At 41.1% G+C, this 14,198-nt stretch overlaps 1 protein-coding gene across 1 annotated transcript in view; it reads left to right on the top strand.

Moving 5' to 3' along the window:
* nkain2 (sodium/potassium transporting ATPase interacting 2) overlaps nt 1–14,198 on the top strand; it is a 65,863-nt gene that overhangs the window by 33,457 nt on the left and 18,208 nt on the right. Inside the window, exons 2-4 of the mRNA XM_026340729.1 lie at nt 106–243; nt 1,154–1,234; nt 13,925–14,125. Of these exons, the coding sequence (XP_026196514.1) occupies nt 106–243; nt 1,154–1,234; nt 13,925–14,125 (420 nt within the window). The remainder of the gene's footprint in view (nt 1–105; nt 244–1,153; nt 1,235–13,924; nt 14,126–14,198) is intronic.

Below are 14,198 nucleotides of genomic sequence, written 5' to 3' on the forward strand. Positions count from 1 at the left end.
GGATTAATTCTTATTACTTATTAGAAGTGTTATGAACAAGTACACGCTGCCATTGTGGGGTTTATTGTGTCACTGATCTCCTCCTTCTCCTCCTCCTCCCCTCAGGTCAGTGTGTTGGAGCGTCAGGTGATAGATTTCCTGGGCTACCAGTGGGCTCCCATCCTGACCAATTTCCTCCACATCATCGTCGTCATCCTGGGCTTGTTCGGCACCATTCAGTTCAGGCCGAGATATGTCACCGGGGTGGGTATAACACACATAAACACACACTCATACACTCTTTTTGCTTTTCTTTGTAAGCTGTAGGTTTCATACTGTAGCACTTCCATGAAGATGTTATCATAGGTGTATTTTTAACTGCACTGCAGACCATTGTTATGTTATTATTTGTAAAAGTTTAACAACTGATTCCCTCTTCTGTGTTCAAAACATTTCATTCATACCTAAAGCAAAGCTGTTTGTGACCCGGTCCTCATTATTTATTGAAAAAATGCCCACTGGTGGATCTAAGATTGAAGGAATACAATGTCAATTTGAATATATTATGTATATAGTAAATAAAAGGTTAGAATAGTGACATGGCGTGGGAGTAGAAATATCATGCCAAGTAGCATTCTTCTCTTTTCTGACTCTGGCAGCTGTTGATGAAATAATTTAGATTTCAGAAAAACTTTGAGAAGTTCCCACAGAGGCTGCAGGCCTCCACGCAGCTCTCCCACGCAGCATCCACCTTCCCGAGACGTTTGCTCGAACACACTCACACTCACACACTCACACTCACACACAGAGGTTGATGTAGTGAGAAGATTGAGATAATGAAAGTTTGATCTGAGGGTATAAACTCAGCCGTCTTCCCATCATTCATTCATTCTTTTCTGCCTAAAACTCCTTTTTACACACACGCACACACTCAATAGCACACACTTAGTGCTGCTCTTCATTTTCTCTCCCTGTCTGATGGGATTCAGGTGATTGGCTGCTCTCTTTGCTGTTGTTTTTGTTTCTCTGCATCAAACGTGAGGCCTCCCTTCGTCTTTTCTCTCCATGTCTCTCGCTCAGAATGCAAGGGATAAACATGCTTGTTTAATTCTCAGACAAAGGCTTGTCAAGGCTCGTAAGCCCTCTCACTTTTCCTCTCTGTGTGTCTTTGCAGTACGCAGCCTGGCTCGTAGTGTGGATGACCTGGAATGTTTTCATCATCTGTTTTTACCTGGAGGTTGGAGATCTGTCCAGAGTAAGGAGACATTGTTATTCGAGCACATTTCACAATAAGAAAATATAAAGTAGCACCAACCTTCTCATTTAATACACTTTTTTCTTTTCATCTTTTCATCAATTAGCATCATCTGTAACCAGATCTCAAATTTTCCCATGCACACTGATAACACCCCAGTCATCACGAATGACTCCTATGCAGGAACCATATGAGCCAAAAGTTTTATCACATCATCATGTACTCTCTCTCCCACAGTCTGTTGTCTTGTTGGAATGCTTTCTGCAAGTTTCTGCAAACTATTTAAAACTACAAGCCATCAGTGACACCCATTTATAATATAACATTCAGAGAGGCTTCGGGCGCAGACACTCTTCCCTTCCCACGTGTAGACGTCACGTGAACTAGCACAAACCTCTTCCTTCAGTGGGTTCACTACAAAGTAGGCCAGGCATCAGCCAGCAGGCAACACTGACCAAAGTGTGTGAGAGCATCACTGCGTATGAAATTGTATTCAAAACACCAAGTTTGCATCTTGCCATTGGTACGTTTTTGTTCCCCCCCCCACCCCCCAGTCTTTACAAACACCAGCTAACTGGCAGATGAGAGGCAGTCAGGGATGGAGGTGGAGATAAAGAGAAACGGACAGCACTGACAGAAAGATAAATCACATTTAAAAACAAAGATTAAAACAGAACGGTTGAATGTCGTGTTCTACCGTGTTGCCAGTGTGTGGTCTATGACACCACTCCACCGTGTGTGCCACACATACACACCTTCCTGTATGATAAAAGGTGCCTGTGAACCGATGTCCCCCACACTCACCACCAAGTGCTGGAATCTCTTTGAAACAACTTTCTTGCGGTCTTTTCTGACAGTAAGGGTCACATAATTTCAGTGTAATTTTAGTGTAATTTCAGCTGCCGTAATCACAGGGGCAAGGCCCTGTCAGCGGCTACTTCCACAGACCGCTTACTGATGCAGTTATCGCACGAGTGGAGTAAAGATTAGGTATGCAGCTTGGATAGATGGATTCATTTGCAGCTTTTCAAAATCGAGCCAGAATGTGAAGGCACAGCCTCAGGTGATGTATGCAACGGGATTGAAATCCTTGCTTTGGTGCATTTTTACTGTCTTGCTATAGATAACTGGGATTCACCTAAGTCACTAAGTGGCTCAGTATAAATGCGTCGTAATTCCCACCGGCTGATTCGTGATGATGATGTATGGGCTGCTCGGCAATGAAAGCATGCCACCAGTGCTCTTGGACAGTCAGACGAGAAGACGTAAGACGTGAGTTGAGATTGTCGACTCGCTCTCACAGTTTTTTTTTTTGTTTTTTTTTCCTTTTTGCAATAAAATATTTAAACGCGCATTATCAAGTTGAACAATTAATTAGGCCCAATCAGCGCTGACATAAACAGAAGAAATCAGTTGATGGGAGCGCTGATTATGGCTGATTACACTCTGTGGCACAAAAAAAAAAAAAAAAAAAAACTGCAGTTTTCCCACCATAATTTTCTGTAAATTAGTTCTATTGGACAGTTAAGTAACATGTCTACTATCCATTTATAAAATCACACAAATTGACATTACATTATGTAGTACTACCACCAATAATCCACCCTAAACCCCATCTCATTGCTATTCCCAGCTTTTCTATCTTAATTACTGTTAGTTTGGACTCCGGCGTAAGTGATGCATATTCTTCAGCTAGTTTTCCCCTCTCCTCTGGTGCTCACTCATAGTTTGATGCACTCATCCTCTGTGGTCTTCCTACATGTGCACACACACACACACACACACACACACACACACACACACGACTGTGAGCCTTGTTAAGTTTTGTCGCCAGCCAAACTTCTGGCCAGAAGTTTTACTGTGAGTCAACAGTTGTATAAAATCCCTCCACCTTCTGTCTGGAAAACCTGCAGCTTCACAGATCTCCGATTTTAATGATATTTACACCTCTCACTGTCCCCGAGGCCTAGTTTTAACCACTGTAGCTGGAGCGAACTGAATGGATCTAAAAAAAAAAAAGTCTGCTCAGCCTAGAGAGCCAAGTCAAGAACATTTGGAAAAGCACTGTAAAAACTGGCATAATAAAAGACATTATATCACCACATTTTATCATTTATATCCCATTATAAAATGATATGACTCTAACATGTCTTTTCATTTTATTAGAACAAAGCCCTTTTCTTTTCTTTTTTTTACTAAAGGCTTCATCTCTCCTGACCAAAATCAACACATCTGTTCCTAACCAGGGCGAAGCTGCCACTTAATTAGCAACACCTTTATCAATTACCTGCTGACCAATCGCAGAGAGGCACGCTCGCCCCAGACGCTGAACAGCTTGTTTTTATGGCCAGGACAGTTTGTGTGTGCACCGTGCTCAAGGGCACATCAGCCTTGACCCAGTTACTGAGGCAGAGGGGAGCCACAAATGCCTGCTTCTCCCCCCTGCCCGGATTCGCCAGCTGTTGTACAATATACAAATCCATCACCTACCATTCCAGGGCTTGTTTACTGACCTGAGGGCTATTATTACACTGGACCAAATGTAAAACAAGCGCGCCTCCATCTCTGAGTGTCATTCAGTTTGGTTTATGCTCTGCTGCACAATGTACTATTAAAAGATTGTTAGGTTGCTGTTGGTATAGTGTCTTCCTGTGTTTTGTTTTGTTTAGCATAGCAAACTATGCTAAACATCATTTTTGTACAGTTTATGCAGTAAAAATTGTATTGAAAGATATTTCTTTCATGATTTATATCATACTATATATAAAAAAACTAAGTTCTAAAACAACATGTGTTACAGATGTTTATCAGGTACATATCCTGAAACCCAAAAATCATCTTCTGGTTTTCTTGCCAGTCACTTGATATTTTTGAATGTATTTTTGGTTAAATGCCTGAAATAAGGTCTATTGGCACAAGGTTAAGAGACTTTTGCTTTTTATTTGACACAAGTAAATAGCCCACTCGTGACTTCTTAAGCTTTTATGTTTCTTTAAAAAGTAGCTACCATGCCTTGATTCCAGCTGGGGACCTTTGTTACATGTTCTCTCCTCTCTATAGTCCCAAGTTTCCTGTCTGCCTCTCTGTAACCTAATAAAAAATAGAGGAACAATAAAAAGAAAGAATAAAATGTAAAATAAAAACTATAAGAGAGGCTCCTAACAAGTGGCTTGATGAGACGAAGGCTTTGTGTTTAATAGTCACACACTTGCGAACCATTCATTCTAACTCTTTACAACTTATATTTATCAATTACTTGTAATTGTATTTCTACTTGTAGCAGAAGTAGATTGAATTAAGGCTGAGTGCTGAATTAATATAAGCTGACAACCACCCAAATCCTCCTCTAGATGGTCACTAAAGGGAAATTACCATCACAAACAATCCAATAGATAAATATAAATTAAATAGTACATGAGAAATAATTAAAAGTTACACTAAACTGTGTTTACTTTTTGCAAATAAAGCTGAATGATAAAATCACTAAAGTCTGAATAAAAGACATCAGATGTCAAATTAACTACCACTGACATAAAGTCAAAATCAAGCTTAAGAAAAATAAACAGATTTAGATCAGAAATAAAGGGTTTATATAGAAACCAAAGAGTCACATGTACATGTTCTTCCTGCTACTTGTATTTTCTTTCTTGGTGTGGTGATAAGGGTGGCGGCTGTGATAGAAAATCTCTCTCCCGCGCGCGCTCTGTTGCTTTCTGATGCCGCTTTCCTCCTTCTTGTTCTCGCGCCCTGCCTCCCCCTGTGTCTGACTCTCTTCATCTCCATGTAATTCATCCCTCCCCTCCCTCTGCTCTCCCTATAATCAAGTCTTTTCCGTGTTGTTTTGCAAAGTACATGGTGCATTTTGACACAGTTCATTCATAATCGTTTAGTCATTGCCGGCTTGCCTTGTCATCAGTGGCACCACATAATTTTAACAGTAACATACAGCAAGCAGACCTGCGGTACCTACTGTATTTAAATATATCCACAGCTTCATAAGCTTTTTCATGTACTGTGGTCCATGCTAGAAAGCACCCAAACTTAATGAGCAGAGCCATGACAAAAACTGTCTCCTGTTCTTCTTCTCCTTCTTGCTTCCTTTTCAATCACTTCCTCTATATTTCTAGTGTCAAGTCTGGAGGAAATGTGCCCCTGTCATAAAGACATTATTATTTATGGCCAATAAGAATTCATAGTGCAGAGCTTTATGTATTGGCCAGCAGTGAGGGCCAATTTATTACATTACTTTATACTCTCAGGCCATTACTTTGGGGTCACAGGACAAAAGTGATTGTGACAGACTCCATTTTTCTTCATTACTGAGATCTGACATCTTTGTGTGTACGAACGAGGCACTGCATCAGCCTCGCTTTGATTTATGCCATGTTATCAGTAATTCTTGGATTTTTACTGTAGGTTTGATGTAATTTTCCAGTACCAACACCATGAATAGACCTGATATCTAGTGCCAGCAGTATAAGTTTATTACAACACTGATCAGATGGTTAGGGAGAGAAGTGAATACTTGGAAGCTAGGCTTCACTGTAAATGAGTATACTGCAAAAAGTCCCAGTGGCAGTACAGCGGTAGATAAATCCAAATGATTAGGGGTGTGAAGGTATGAAATTTGTCAAATGCCTATGACATTTCTTCTTGATAAGGACAGTCAGCGCTATACAGTGAGTGGAGAGGTGGGAGAGGCTGCAAAGAGGAGAACAGTGTGAAGTCCTGAAGGGACTGTCAAGCAGACAGATGGACAGATGTCATGACATCATGACTGAGATCATTGTAAATCGTGACACTGAATTATCAGGACATTGTGAGTAGCTTGTTGCATGTCAGCGATGAGTCCCCAACATTGTCTCATGCGTGCAGTTAGTAACTCCTTTGAGCGTGCGTGACTTTAGTAATTTTGAGTTTGAGCTCAAATCCACTAATAAATCATCCCTTTCACATCTTTTCATCTAATTGTTAGCACATAATGGACACTGCAGTTTTGTTTTATTGTGGGAATATCGTGCCACTGAAGTTCAGCCTAGGGCTTCACTTCTGGAGACAGTTGACAGTAACAAATTCCTAGTTATACAGAGCAAAATCATCTCTTAACCTTTTCATACTGTGTGCTTGTTTTACGTTACATATTGGTGTGGACATGATTGCTACCATATAGTTTGTTTCCCTCAGAGAATTAGTTGTGCCTGGCTTTAGAAATGACCACACTACCAGCACTAGTAATAAAGCACATGATACAGTAAATACATAAAAAAAACAACAACATATTTTTGACTTACTGAGATAAAGTGACTAAAATTGATACTGATTTTAATTTTGTTTGATGTAACTTTCTATCAAACATGTATCTCTGCCTTCCGTATGGCCCCTGTAGAGTCCTAGAGGCAAGATAAGGTGTATAACCTGTCTTGACAGTAATTTGAGTTTAGGCCCGAGATTCATGCTATATATCAGTGTGTCACACTCCCATCCTTCCTGTCACTCGCTGCTGCACTATCTAATATAGCAGCAGTGTCATAAAATTAATCTTTAAAAAACATTTCTGATGTGGCATCCCTGACAGATTTTGGAGAGGAGCCTGTGGAGAGAGAACTGTCACCATGTTGCAAACACACACACTTGCATATTCACTCTCTGGCTCTCTCACACACTGTCTTAGACAGCTAACTGTCAGTAGTCCACTGTGTCATAGAAAAGACGCAGCCAGCCTCTGGGCGTCAGATGACACAGAGACAGAGACACAAATATGCACATGCACCACGCTCAGCTGCCAGTCATTTACTGAGTGGGTGGGGTGCTGTGTGGGAGGTTATCCCGCATGTTTTTTTGCATACTATATGTGTGAGAAATGGGTCTGTAAGTGTGTGTGCATGCGCTAGTGTTTATTCACTCTGTAAGTAGCTGGAGAACCTGTCATTCATTATATCAGTCACAAAAAGGGACTCATGAGGGACACACACACACGCACACACCAAATCCAAACAGTCTCAAAACAGTGCCATTTTGAATCCCGTATCTGCCCGGGTGTTTAATTTGACTCTGCAATAGAGCAGTGACAGAGGGAGAAAGAAGTGACTGCGGGGAAAGTGGTAGACCGAGAGAGAAAATGAAATATGGAGAGAAGAGAGAGAGGGAGAGAGAGACTAAAGAAGGCTGAAAGATTGGAGGTTGAGAAGCAAGTCATCAGGGGCAGACACAGAGATGGAGAGGTTTAGACAGGTGAAAGCATGAAAGGAACTGAATAAGATGAGATGTCATGAGATAAAGTCAGATGTGGATCAACCTGCCTTTCAAGAGAAGGCGGGAGAGAGAAAGGGACGACGGGAGAGGGAGAAGTGGAAACAGAGAGAAAGTTAGAGCAACAAAACCATTTAGGAGGATAGAAAAATGTCATGTAGGACCTTTTCATATCAGTTTTTATGTCAACATCAGTAGTCGCTGTTATGAGCGCGGGGCGAGCGCTTTAGTGCAGGATAAATTGTATGAGGAATATGACAGTAACTCAAACTGCAAACCGCCCAATTCATCCCTGAAGAAAGTTAAAAAAAAGCGGATTGCCAGGGCCAGTTTGAATACTAATAGTCACTTAATTTCTCTTCCCTCTGTATTCATTCACTACCAGCGATCGAGACGATGAATGATAGGATCTCACACGTTTAATCATAGACGTTCTAGTTAAAACATCCACCCCAATTCACCGAGTTAATGCATCAACCCTCGCTGGGTTTGATCAATGGGTGCATTTGTTGAAATCATGGCATGAAATTGCCTCTTTTTTTTTCATCAACACATCTCTAGTGGGACATTCCTACCAGCCAATTTTATCATTTGAGCCCTGAGCTATTATTACTGGTGTCTCGGTTTGATTATTCATTGTTACTGTATCGTTTCGTGTACAGTGACAAGAGTTGGGTTTGACCTGATCAAGCTGAACAAGCTGATTGAACACAGATTGGCCGTATGGCAGAGTAGATAATGCATTTGATTGACTCCACTGCCTCAGTCTGACTTGTTACAGGGTTTGGTTGTTGGCTGGTGTTAAATTCAAGCTATGATTGTAATAGGTTTAGCCTGGCTGTATTAGGAGTAATGATTGTTTTTTTCTCGTACATGCTAGAGGAAACTGTTAAACCGCCTCTACTTTAAAATCTGTTTAATGTGTACTTCTTGCTCTAACGAGCCTCTTCAGAACCAACGAAGAAAAGTGTGTAGAAGAAGTTCCTTGAATTGAAACATTAAAGGATAATTATGATTTACCACATCTTGTCTTTGGCCATGATACGGTGTGCTCAGTAAAATAATTGCTTGAAATCGGGGAACATGGTGAAGTTGCTCTGTCTCAGCGTGCGCAATATAAATTTTTATTCCGGGGCACTACTGAGTTTTGGGCCTATATGCAGTGTCTCTTTTTACACTTAGCTTGACACTGTTCATTTTATTTAGCTCCAGTCTCTTTAAGGCTCCCTCACCTGCTCTGTTCTGATTGGCCTGAAGCCTGCTGGTAGGCCAATCAGAACAGCGGATAAACGACTGTGTACTTCGTGGGCCTGCCGACAGAGCAGGTATTGCTTTTGTGTGGTTTCTTCCGCATTCATTGAGCTCTTGTTTTCTGACTTTGTGGTTGATTACTATGAACACTCATTATCACAACAGTGAAGTTACAGTTATATACATACAAAAAGACCCCTTTAATGAGACCGGAAACACAAACGACGCACAATCACAGCAAGTATCAAAGCGGATGAATGTTCAGAATTGTAAATTTTACTGTTCAACTTCGTTAACCACGGTTGGCTACGTTTGAGAGACCCAGGGTTTCAGATAAAATCAGTGTGATTATCTGCCTGCTAATGTTTCTTGCCAATCTGTGGCTGCAGGGTCTACAAAAAACTAATTAACCCATTGAAGCTTGAATTAGCCCCCCCCCCCCCATCCTTCATGCAGTTCTGGATACCACCTGGGGTACGGGGAGAAGGACCGTAATTAGCCCATCAATTGTGAGGGTTCAGATGTTTATGTTGAGGCATTTCCTTAGAATTGGTAATGAGTTTGGTGTGGTTGAGGTCAGGGTTGGGGTCTCAACTTCATCTGTACGCACCACCCCCTAGAAAATATTTGCAAGCACACACACTCGCACACACATACAAACAATTCCCTAACACCCTCAACTAATCTGATAGGAGAGAAGTGCTTTTGGCATTATGGGTTAAGGTCTCATATAACACCCATGGGAAATCACAGCAAAACAATGTAGGGAGATGCACCGTGACTGATGATATTGGTGTGAAATAACACAGAGTGACACGGAGAGAGAGAGAGAGTGATGGAAAAGTAGATGGAGCCACAGACAGGGATAGAGGTTCAGTTAAATAGAGTGCAAAATTGACTTTAGAGAGAATAAAGCTAATATAGTCCCCTTCCTCATTTTCTGCCCTTTAGTTTGATGATGTGCTGATCTTTGTGGCTGCCTGCTAACTGAACGTTGTTGTCTGTCGCGATGTCAAACCGTTTTATTTACTGTCTGTTTCACTACACGACTGGTGGGGACTGAACTGGATGTTTAGTGAATGTACAAATGTGTGTGTGTGTGTGTGTGAGTCTTTATAGGTTACAAGGTGTCGGCGTAACTTGTGTGTGTTTGTCCAGGGAGCAGATGCTGAAGCACTCATGGGGAAAAACTGGCTCGTGCTTATCCATCCGTCCACCCAGAGTATGTGTAGGTCTGGAAAAAAGTTTATTATCTCAGTCTTTCAAAATTGATTTGAGCATTTTTATTTAAGTAATAAAGTTGTTAGTTGGCAAAATCCACTCCAGGTGAAACATAAAATATGTCTAAAAAATATTTTTTCTTAGTGTCACATCTGCTCCAATCAAATTTGGACATCGTGTTGTCTCCAAGTGCTGTTAAGCTTTATCTTTTTGTTAGAAATGTGCTATTTTTGTGCCAGACTGTCTGTGTTTTCATTTTAATTATTAAACCACTCTCATTTTAGCTCCAGGTAGCATTAAAAGGGCATTATTCCTCCCTTGTTGACTATTAGACCATGAGAGGAATGATCTTTCTCAATGATCTTACCTCATCGCCTGGGAGTGGAAGACAAAGGAAAACAGAGAGGTGGGAAATTGAGGGGAAATCGAAAGAGAACCAGAGAGAGAAGGAGGGCGGAGGCGGAGAGAAAGGCAGCAGTGGAGAGAAAGGTGGAGGAAAAACAGATGTGATCCATTGAAGCGGCACTAGCCCGCAGTCAGAGACAAAGACCTGAGAGCATGAGTGCATGATCCTCAACAAGCACGGTGGAAATTATAAACTGTGTGTATGTGTGTGTGTAGAGAGAGAGAGGGATGAAAGTCATAGCAAGTGAGGAGGACGTAAATCTGAAATTAACAGTCAGAAACACAGCTAAGTAAGAAATTCATATACACATACGCACACCCACCGTTAGAAGTATTAATGCAATGGGTATTAATTCAATTTAGCCCAATCGTCACCAGACAGACTAATATCTCAAGATAATGTTTTTAGATCTAATGGTCTAAATACATTTCACTATAACATCAATATTTTAATGTCAGCCCACAGCTGTGATTTAACTCTTTTGTATGCCAGCAGTGAATCTGGACTCATTTGCATTTTGCCTACGAATTCTCTGTGAATTTTGTGAACACCACATTTCTTACTTTTTGTTATTATTTGCTATAAAAAAACAACCGTGTTGCTACATGCAAAAAAAAAAAAAGAAATAATTTCGAATGTGTTTTATACTGTATATCGCATTTTTACCATCTGCGGTGGAGTGGAGTGGGCATGTTGTGGCAGCTCGCTGCAGCTGAATGAATAGGAGATAATACTTTTTTTTTTTTTTTTTTGTACCAGACTGTAGCAGACTGTGTAACCTCAAAAACCCATGCACAAGCGCTGGATCCCCAGACACAGCTCAATGTAAAAGGAAAAACAAAAAAAGGGCTCGGGCTTAGCTCTCTGTTGTTGTTAGATGTGCTGGTTTTTGTGGTTGCTGTTAAGGCCTGATTGTTTAGACTTACTCAAAAACCTTCAGAAACTAAGATCTCTGCTGACTCAGTGACTCAAGAACTTTTGTGCCCCTTGGACGACCATATGTTTGTATGTCATATGTGGAAATATATGGAAAAATACATATTGTGGCTTTAAATGTAACCACATAGACAATATGACCATGTTGTACTATGGAGTTAAAAGAAACAGTTAACTTAGGTGAGCATAAAATTGAAAAAGCTTCTTTTGTCCTTTATGTACAAGTAACTTGGCTGAGCTTTGACAAACTATTCATTGTGTTACATGTTCCTTTTATACGGCGTTCAAAAAATATACAGTACAGCAGAGGTAGTAGCGGCACATCCTGCTTGGTCTTGATGACGTTCTGCCAAATTCAGCTTTTTGCTTGTAATTACTTTTGTGTTGATGTGTGTCTGTGTGTGTGTGTGCGTGTTTGTTCGAGAGGCTCATTAGAAAAGCACTGATACAGACTGTACTGAAATAATTATTACCCCCTCCCAACCCCTATTTAACAGTGAGAACGATAGAGCGGGAGCAGCGAACGACGGAGAAACAAGAGTAAGAAAGAATGAGAGGAACATAAAAAGAGAGAAAGAGGAGAAAGATTTGGAGCAAGGCGGAAGGAGAATGGTGGCGGAGAGGGAGCAAGAGACATATTTAGAGAGATTTTACTCATTAAAAAGAGGAGCACAACAAGGGGAGATGGCATTAATCAGAGCTCTGTGCTAATGAGGCATTTACTCATTATGCTGAAATAGAGAGGCCAAGGAAGAAAATGAAGGGAGAAAAAGAGGGAGGAGGGAAGGAGAGAGAAAGCAAAGAGAGACCACGATATAAATTAATAAAGAGAAGAACAGGAAAAATTAAGTAACGTTGCTGAGGGAGGCGACAGAGTCGAGTGTGGATGTGGTGGGAGGGTAAGTAAGACAGGTAAAAGATATGGATGCGGTGGATACAGATGTTGACAGGAGAGCAGAGTTTCTATTTAAAGCTCTATTAAAAGATTTGCCATTTGTGTTTTTCACCGGAATAGGTTACTTTAAATAATGGCAGGATGGTTCCTGTTGCAAATGGGTGATTTTCCGTACCGTTACGGGACTATTTGCCCATTGATTTTGGTAAGCTTTAGCTGCTCAAGGTGGCAGTCCCAGTGAAAATTCACTTTATTTTAAGGCTTAGAGTTTGTCTGCTATTTCATTTACAGAACAAGATAAGCCGCACATGGTGCAAAGAGTTTTCCAACAAGGGAAGGTAATATAATTTTGATGCAAGAAAATGACACTTCTATAATTTATTTGATATCTTGGCAAGAAGATGTATCAACACAGAGAGAATTAGCAAATGAGGTAAAAGTCGTTTTTGCTTTCATCCTGCTTTTAAAGAGCTTTTCATTCCACTAATAGTGAGGCACGCAAGAGCAGACAGCGTGTGTGTGTGTGTGTGATGTGCATTTGTTGACGTGTGTATTAGGGTGTTGCGTGGCCGTCTGATAAATGATCTACGTCTTCCCTTGCTAAGTGGACTCATTAATATGTGCATTATTTAAAACAAGACGTCTAAACTGATTTATTGTGCATCTTTTAGGCTTTTACAATTGAAGAGGAGCCAAAGCAGAAATTCTGCAAGCAGCAGTACAACAGCCTCTGCAATGTAACTGCAGAGGTCCAACACTACTGCACTGGATGTGGTCTCCCTGTGCTGTTGTGAAGTCGAACTGAAACAGCACACATAAGGACAGATCATGTTTAAATATTTACTAGTTGTCAGTTGTACTATACTTTGCTTTGCCACAGATGATTTTGTTCGTGCGGTGGTGAGCAAATAAAAAAAGAGGTCTACATCTATGTTAGCGCCTCAGTGAAGTGGTATGAAGTAAATGTCAGCATGCGAACGCGATATGATCAACATGTTATTGTTAGGCTGATCGTGCTAACTACGGCATCACCTCAGTTTACCGTGTTAGTAGGCCAACGTTTACCGATGTGCACAAAATACGAACTACACCTGAGGCTCAACTAAAAATGGCAACCTCGATTGTGGCAACGCTCACGTCAGGTGGTCACCAAGTGTAGCAAGAGTCAGAAATTGCTGTGACAATCCATATAGTATCTTTCAGGACATTTCAGGATTAACCATTACTAGCAGCACAGAAATGAATCAGGAGAACAAATCATAATACCTAATACAGAATCACTGACCGTCCAATGTTACCATAACACAAAGCATCTCTCTCAGACATGCAGGAGCTTTTACAGTACGAAGAAATCCCAACTAAAGCTAGTTTATATCCATCTCTTATTTATGTCAACTCTTTTTCATTTGCTTCCTCTCATGGTTCTTCTTTCTCTCCCCCTTATTGTCCTCAATAACCTCGTCTGTGTATGATTCAGATCTAAATTGAGTGATCCCATATCACTGGAATTATAAATCTATTTTTAGCCGAAGCCGAACCCTCTACTCTCTCCCTCTCTCCCTCTCTCTCTATTTCTCAGAGCTGGAGATGACAAACTGGTTGGTTTTAATTCAAACTTGGTTTAAACCTGCCCCGACATTCAGCCTGCTTCTGCCTCGTTCCTGATCCGTCTTCTGTCTGAGGATGTAACTTAACTCACTTTCTGTCTGTCTCTCCCTCTCCGTCGTGCCAGGACTCTGACCTTGTCCTGACGTTCAACCTGTCCATGCATCGCTCCTGGTGGATGGAGAATGGCCCCGGGTGCAGGGTGACACCCATCACTCCTCCTCCTTCCTGGGCACCTGAGGACCACCGATATATATCTATATCTGGCTGTCTGGTGGATTTTCAGTTCATAGAGGTGGCTCACTCCTCACTGCAGATACTCCTGGCTGTAAGTTCCTGAGCTAAACACTGCCTGTGTGTTGTATGCTTGACTTTAAATCCGCGTTTATGACTCTAAAGCA

Source organism: Anabas testudineus, chromosome 24, assembly GCF_900324465.2.
Source record: "Anabas testudineus chromosome 24, fAnaTes1.2, whole genome shotgun sequence".
Taxonomy (NCBI): domain Eukaryota; kingdom Metazoa; phylum Chordata; class Actinopteri; order Anabantiformes; family Anabantidae; genus Anabas; species Anabas testudineus.